The 7500-nt window shown below is 49.5% G+C and overlaps 1 protein-coding gene across 3 annotated transcripts in view; it reads right to left on the bottom strand.

The window, feature by feature from the left end:
- Nucleotides 1-7500, bottom strand: part of LOC113809737 (uncharacterized) — a 244626-nt gene that overhangs the window by 42773 nt on the left and 194353 nt on the right. For all 3 annotated transcript variants that reach the window (XM_070134404.1, XM_070134406.1, XM_070134405.1), the window contains exon 3: nt 243-585. In XM_070134404.1, the coding sequence (XP_069990505.1) occupies nt 243-585 (343 nt within the window). The remainder of the gene's footprint in view (nt 1-242; nt 586-7500) is intronic.

Below are 7500 nucleotides of genomic sequence, written 5' to 3'. Positions count from 1 at the left end.
TGCATGTCCGTGTGTGTGTGTGTGTTTTACTCTGTTGCAATTTGCACCCCCGGCGCATCCCTTCGACACGCATCATCAACTAAGCCGACAGAGATGCGGATCGCACCGGGTTCACTTGTTCAAGTGAGCCTGCCCTGACTGGCCGAATTAATTGAATCAGACCGCAGTTCCCTTTGCAAATTTACCTGTCGTGGTCTTATCATGATTTATGAATCTTGCGAAAGAAAAAAAATGTTACTCACGTTTTTGGGCATGTTGCTGGGCCTCACGGGCATAGCGGTGATGGGTGTAATGATGGTGGGCGTTCCTTCCGTGGGCGGCCTTCCCGTAGGCGGCCTGCACCTCGTTCACGGTCAGGTTGAGCGTGGGCGTCCCGACGGCGGCCAGGTCGAGGAGCTTGGGGTCGCTGCTGTAGACCACGAGAAGGGGCGGGTTCTTGGCCAGCTTGGGCGGCGGGCGTGAGACGTAGCGCCCGTGTCGAAGCTCCTCCACCCGCACGCCCAAGAGGTGCATCGCGTTGTCTGAGGGAGTGAGCAGGTTGCCGCCGCCCAGGGCCTCGCGGACCGCCCGGGTCACTTCGACCTCCTGAGGGAGAAAGGAACGGGTGTGGTGAGGCGCCTCTGCTTCGTCTATCTATCTATCTATCTTTATTTGGTTTTTCTTTATTACTATTGTCATTTACATAATTTGATTCCTTATGTATTTTTATATTAGATCTACAGACAGACAGACATACTTATTCTTGTTTCTTTTTATTATTACTATTATCTTTTGCATTATTCTATTCCTTGTGTATTTTTGTATTGCAGTTTTCTTTATACTTCTTATGTTTTCTTCATCGCTTATTTTCTCATATAAGTATCAATTCCTTCTTCCCTGTTTTCCCCAATCATGTCACTTCTTCCCTTCCAATTTTCTCCTCATCCTCTTCTTGTTTCCCATTTCCCCTATTCTTGACCTCTTTCATTGTTTCGTTTTTTATCATTATAGAAATCCTCCTTACTATCTGTTCTATTTCCCTCCCTATCTTCATTATTTCCTCCCCTTTTCTTTATCGCTTCGTCCTTTTCCTTCTTCTCTCTTTCTTCTATTTTCCCTCCTTCCCCTCTCCCTCCCTCCTTCCCCTCCTTTCTCTCTCTTTCTCTCTCTCCTCTCCCTCGCCCCTCCCTCCTTTCCTCTCCCTCTCTCCCTCCCTCCCTCCCCTCTCCCCCCTCCTTCCCCTCTCCCATTCCCTCCCCTCCATCCCTCCTTCCCCTCTCCCTCTCTCCCTCCCTCCCTCCCTCCCCCCTCCCTCCCTCCTTCCCCTCTCTCCCTCCCTCCTTCCCCTCTCCCTTTCCCTCTCTCCTTCCCTCCTTCCTTCCCCTTTCCCTCTCCGTCCCTCCTCCCCTCTCCCTCTCTCCCTCTCTCCTTCCTTCCCTCTCCCTCTCCATCCCTCCTTCCCTCTCCCTTTCCCTCCCTCCTCCAACCCCTCTCCCTCTCTCCCTCCCTCCTTCCCCTCTCCCTTTCCCTCCCTCCTTCTCCTCTTCTCTCCCTCTCCTCTTTCCATCCCTCCCCCTCTCCCCGTCTCTCCCTCCCTCCCCTCCTTCCCCTCTCCCTTTCCCTCTCTCCTTCCCTCTCCTCTCTCCCTCTTTCCATCCCTCCCCCTCTCCCTCTCTCCTCCATCCCTCCTTCCCCTCTCTCCCTCCCTCCTTCCTTCTCCTCTCCCTCCTCCCTCCCTCCCTCCCTCTCCCTCCCTCCCTCCTTCCCCTCTCCCTCCTTCCCTCCCTCCCTCCCTCCTTCCCCCCCCTCTCCCTCCCTCCTTCCCTCCCCCCCCTCCTTCCCTTGAGTTAATCACGCCCTGACATAATAAGCACAGACAGACGCCGCCGCTATCATATCGTCTTATCTTTCGCTCGCTTCTCGAAAGGTGAGTTGTTCCGACGCGAACTCGAGTCTTGCTTCTCTCCTCCCTTTCCCCTCTCCTCTTTCATCGCGTTTCCCTTCTGGTATTCCTTTCATATTCCTTTCTTTTATCTTTTTTTTTCTCAATTTCTTTTTTTCTAGCTTCTGTTCGTTGTTTTATTTCTGTTCTATCTCTTTCTATCCTTTATTCTCCTTCTCTTTCATTTTTTTTTACTTTCTCTTTCTCTTCTTCCTCCTTGTCCTTCTGCTTCTCTTCCTCCTCCCTCCTCTCCTGTTCCTCCTTCTTCTTCCTCGTCCTCCTCTTTCTCTACCTCCTCCTCCAACACCACCACCACCTCCTCCTCCTCATCCTCCTCCTCCTCATCTTCCCCATCCTCCTCCTCCTCCTCCTCCTCCTCCCCATCATGATCCTCTTCCTCCTGTTCCTCCTTCTCTTCCTCCTCCTCCTCCTCTCTCTCTAACTCCTCCTCTACCACCACCACCACCTCCTCCTCCTCCTCCTCCTCCCCATCATCCTCATCATCATCACCATCACCATCACCATCACCATCACCATCACCATCACCATCCATATCACCATCATCATCCCCTTCCACTCCCTCTTTCTCTCCCACTCTTTCTCATTCTCCTAAGGTTATAAGCCGAGCAGCAGAGGAGAAAGTAAAAGTGATTATACAAGTGAAAGAAACGGCGCTGTATTTGTTATTATTCGTATTAGGTTATTGTGGTATAAACTGAAGCAGCTTGCACGGGTTTATTTCCATTGATGTTGTTGAGAGAGAAAAAAATATATAAATATTTGAGTGATCTCCGACACTCTCTTTGTTTCGGAATTCTAAATAGAGGCTGCTTTAAAGAGATTATTTTAAAAGGTCAGAGTTACAGAACTATTTTTATTCTAATTGTGTTTTACTTCCCTTTTTTTTCTTACGCATTCTTATTTTATTCCGACTCTTCCTTTTTCTTCAAACTCCTCATTCTCTTCCATTTTCTCATCGCTTCCACGTACTCATTCCCTTCCACCTCCTCATTTTACTCCTCATTCGCTTCCACCTCCTCATTTTACTCCTCATTCGCTTCCACCTCATTTTATTCCTCATTCGCTTCCACCTCCTCATTCTTCTTCCACCTCATAATTTTCCTCCACCTCTTTATTTTCCTCCACCTCCTGATTTTCCTCCACTTGATTTTCCTCCACCTCATAATTTTCCTCCACCTCTTAATTTCGCTCCACCTCTTAATTTCGCTCCACCTCTTAATTTTCCTCCACCTCCTGATTTTCCTCCACATTCTCCTCCACACATTTTCGGTCCACAACGAAACCGTATGAATTGTTTTGTTTTTATATTTTTACATGCGATCCTATCTGTTGTTGCCGGATGTGTGTGGATTTCTTGCCTTCGTCATTTTTTTGCTGTAACTGTTATTCTCTCTCTCTTTCTTTCTCTCTCTCTCTCTCTCTCTCTCTCTCTCTCTCTCTCTCTCTCTCTCTCTCTCTCTCTCTCTCTCTCTCTCTCTCTCTCTCTCTCTCTCTCTCTCTCTCTCCCACTATCTCTCTCTTTCTGCCATTCTCTCTCTCCCTCTCTCTCTCTCTCTCTCTCTCTCTCTCCGACTCTCCCTGTCTCTGTCTCTCTCCCACTCTTTCTCTTTCTCTCTCTCTCTCTTTCTCTCTCTCTCTCTCTCTCCCTCTCTCTCTCTCTCTCTCTCTCTCTCTCTCTCTCTCTCTCTCTCTCTCTCTCTCTCTCTCTCTCTCTCTCTCTCTCTCTCTCTCTCTCTCTCTCTCTCTCTTTCTCTTTACGTTTTTCTATTCGGCTATTTTTTTATTCGATGTTTTGTATTTGTTTGTTCTTTGTCTGTTGTGTATGTTTACGTTACCTTTTGATAAAAAAAATTCCCTTTATAGTTCGTGTTTTCCTAACTCTTCCAATTCATTCTTTTTATTCGGTCTCCCTTCCTCTCTTTGACCCTCGTACCTCCCTCTATTTCTCCTTTCATTCGGTTATCTCAGCTCTCGTTTTTATTCTTCTTCTTCCTTTTCCATCACTTTTCTTTCCCTTTTCTCCCCATTTCGCTCCTTCTTCCCTCTCCTTCTCCCTCTTCCTCCATTCCATTAGCACTCTTGTCGCTCCGTCTATTTCTCGTTTGTTTCTCCCGTTATCCCCTGTCCCTTTCTCCCTGTCCCTCTCTCTCCCCTTTCTTCCTGTCCCTCTCTCTCTCCTTTCTCCCTGTCCCTCTCTCTCCCCTCTCCTTTCTCCTTTCTCCCTTTCCCTCTTTCTCCCCTCTCCTTCTTTCCCCCTTTCTCCCTTTCCCCCTCTACCTCTTCTCCCTTTCTTCCTTATCAACCTTGTCCTCCCACCATCTCCCCTTTTCTCTCCTCCACCCATTTCATGTCCCTTTTCTCGCCTTCATCTCTCCCTTTACCCTTTGTTCCTCATACCCTCTTCCCCCTTTTTTCCTTTTCATCTTCCCCTCTACCCCCTCTCATTTCCCTTCCCCCTTCCCACTTTCATTTCCCACTCCTCTTCATCTCCCCCTCTAACTCCCTCTCCCTCCCCCTTCACCCAGTCTTCTTATATCTCCCTCTTTTCCCCTTCATCTCCCCCTCCACCTCCTTCTTCTCTTCTTTATCTCCCCCTCCCTCTCTCCTCCTCCAGCTCCTTCTTCTTCCCTTCCTCCCCTTCCACCTCCTTCTTCTCCCTTCCTCTCCTCTCCCCCCTCTCCCTCCCCTTTCATCTAATCCTCTTACATCTCCCTCTTTTCCCCTACATCTCCCCTTCCCTCCCTCCCCCTCCACCTCCTTCTCCTCCCCTTCACCTCCCCCTCACCCCCCCCTCTTTGTCAGCATTTGCCGCGACGAGGAAGCCAGGCTCTAACGGACAGCGACTTCCGGTACCTGCAGGGTGCTGGAGGGGGGGGGGGGGGCAGGGAGAGGTGGGAGGGGAAAGGGGAAGGATGCAGGAGATGAGGGTGAGGGGATAAACGGGGGAAGGGAAGGGAGAGAGGGAAGAGGGAGGGAGTGAAGGGAGAGAGGGAAAAGAGGAGGAAGGGAGGGAAGAGAGGAGGGAGGGAAGGGAGTGAGAGAAGGAAGAGAGGAGGGAGGGAAGGGAGTGAGAGAAGGAAGAGAGGAGGGAGGGAAGGAGTGAGAGAGGGAAGAAAGAAGGAGGGAGAGAGGGAAGAGAGGAGGAGGCAGAGGAGGGGAGGGAAGGAGGGAGGGTAATCGTTCACACAGCGCCGCCACGAATGACCTGCACGGCCCTTCCGTTGACATTGCAACAGTCAACAGTAATCAACAACAGTGGCGATGACAGTAATAACAGCAACAACAATAACGATTAGAGAAAGACATAATACCGAATAGCAACTACCAAGACATAAAAAATGGCATAATAATGTTATTCAGAGAAGCAAATGTAAAAAAGGTAGCAAAAAATATCACAGTTAACACAACTATAACACTGAGAATAAAAGATCATAAACACCAATAGCAATGTTTCTGTTGACGAAAAAAATTAACATACGTCTATGTAATCCGTACCAGAAGTATATTGGTTGACAATAAACAGCCGCTAAACAAGAGACAGAATTACCTTACTGTATATTCACAGCACTCATAGCGGGACTTATCACCACATATGTCGTTATTGCAATTATTGATATTGTGTTTGTTATTATTGTTGTTACCATTGCTATTATTATTCCTTTATTGGTAATATTATCATTATCATAATCCTTCTTGCCATTGTTATTATTTTGATGGTCTTTTTATCATTATTATCGTTGTTACCATTGTTATTATTATTCCTTTATTAGTATTATTATCATTATCATAATCCTTCTTGTCATTGTTATTATTTTGTTGATCTTTTTATCATTATTATCATCATTAACTTTATAATTTCATTTGTTGCCCAGTAGTAGTGATAGCCGCATCTTCATCGTCACCATCATCATCAGTATTAGTAGTAGTAGTAGTAGTAGTAGTAGTAGTAGTAGTAGTAGTAGTAGTAGTAGTAGTAGTAGTAATAGTAGTAGTAGCAGTAGTGAAAGTAGTAATAGCAGTAGCAGAAGTAGTAGTATCCTCATAATTATTATCACCATCATTACCGATAACAATAAAATATCACTAAAATATGCAACTATACACAATACAATATAAATGCATCAAAATATTTCCCGTTGGTGCGAAACTGGATTCGCAAGGCAAAAAAAGGAATGCTTTTGCAACATTTGCCATTCGCAACATTCCCCGGCTCCCTCCCTCCTACCCCTCCATCATCCCCCCCTGCCCACTCTCCTCCCCCTTTCTCCCCCACCCTTTGCACTCCTTTCTACCCACCTCTCCCCCCTCCTACCCACCTCCCCAGCCCTTCCCCCCTCCCCACTCCTTCCCTAAGCCCCTCCTCCAACCCTTAGTCCCCCTCCCCCTCCATCCTTCCACCCCCACAGCCTCTCTACCCCTCCTCCAACTTCCTTCCCCCCTTCCCCCACCCCTCCCCTTCTCCCCCTCCTCCAACCGCCTTCGCCCTTCCTCTGACCAGCCCCTCACCCTCTCCCCTCCCTCCCCCACCGATCTTTCACCCTTTCTCTCCATTTCGCTCCTTCTTTCCCTCTCCTTCTCCCTCCTCCCCCATTCCATTAGCACTCTTGTCGCTCCGTCAATTTCACATTTATCTCTCCCGCTATACCCCTGTCCCCGCGCTCTCCTCCCCTCTCCCTCTTTCTCCTTTTTCCCTTTCCCCCTCTCCCTCTTTTCTCTTTTCTTCCTTTCCCTCTTTCCCCATTCTCCTTCTTCCCTTCTCTCCCCCTCTCCCTCTTTCCCCCTTTCTCCCTTCCCCCTCTCTGCCCTCTCCTTCTTTCCCCTTTCTCCCTCTACCCTCCTCCCTTTCTTGCTTATCAACCTTGTCCTCCTACCATTTCCCTTTTTCTCCCCTCTACAACCTCCCACTCCCCCTTCACTCATATCCCTCTTCTCCCCCTGCATCTCCTCCAACCACCTTCACCCTCCCCCTCCCCCCCTCCTCCAACCTCCTCCCCCCCTCACTCTACTAACCCCCACCAGCCTTTCACCTCCTCCTCCAACCTCTTCCTCCCTCCCTCTTCCACCCCTCCTATAACCTCTCCCTCCCTCCAACCTTCCCCCTCTCCCTCTCCCACCCCTCCCCCTACCTCTCACTCCCTCCAACCTTCCCCCTCCCCCCTCTCCCAACCTCTCACTCCTTCCTTCCTCTTCCTCCCTCCCCCACACCCTCTCCCTCCAATCTTCCCAGCCCCCTTACAAACCTTCCACCTCCCAACTCCCACTCCTCCTCCAATCTTCCCCCCTTCGTCCTCCTCCTCCCCCTCTCCCCTCCCTTCTCCCCCCCTCCTCCAACCCCTTTCCCTCCCTCCCTCCCCCTTCCCCTCTCCTCCCATCCCCCAACCCCCCTCCCCTCCCTTCCTCCCCCCTCCCCTCTCCCCCCATCCCCCAAGCCCCTCCCCTCCTCCCTCCCTCCCCACCCCCTCCAAGTATGAAGCCCGGGAAGGCTCCGATTAAGAGCTGCCGTAAATCAACTTCACAGATTGGACAAAGTTAGTTTCCACTTGACAGGTAACGTGATA

The sequence above is a fragment of the Penaeus vannamei genome, chromosome 19, assembly GCF_042767895.1.
Source record: "Penaeus vannamei isolate JL-2024 chromosome 19, ASM4276789v1, whole genome shotgun sequence".
Lineage (NCBI taxonomy): Eukaryota > Metazoa > Arthropoda > Malacostraca > Decapoda > Penaeidae > Penaeus > Penaeus vannamei.
Note: the sequence above shows the minus strand (reverse complement) of the source record. Positions and strands in the feature narration are given on the sequence as shown.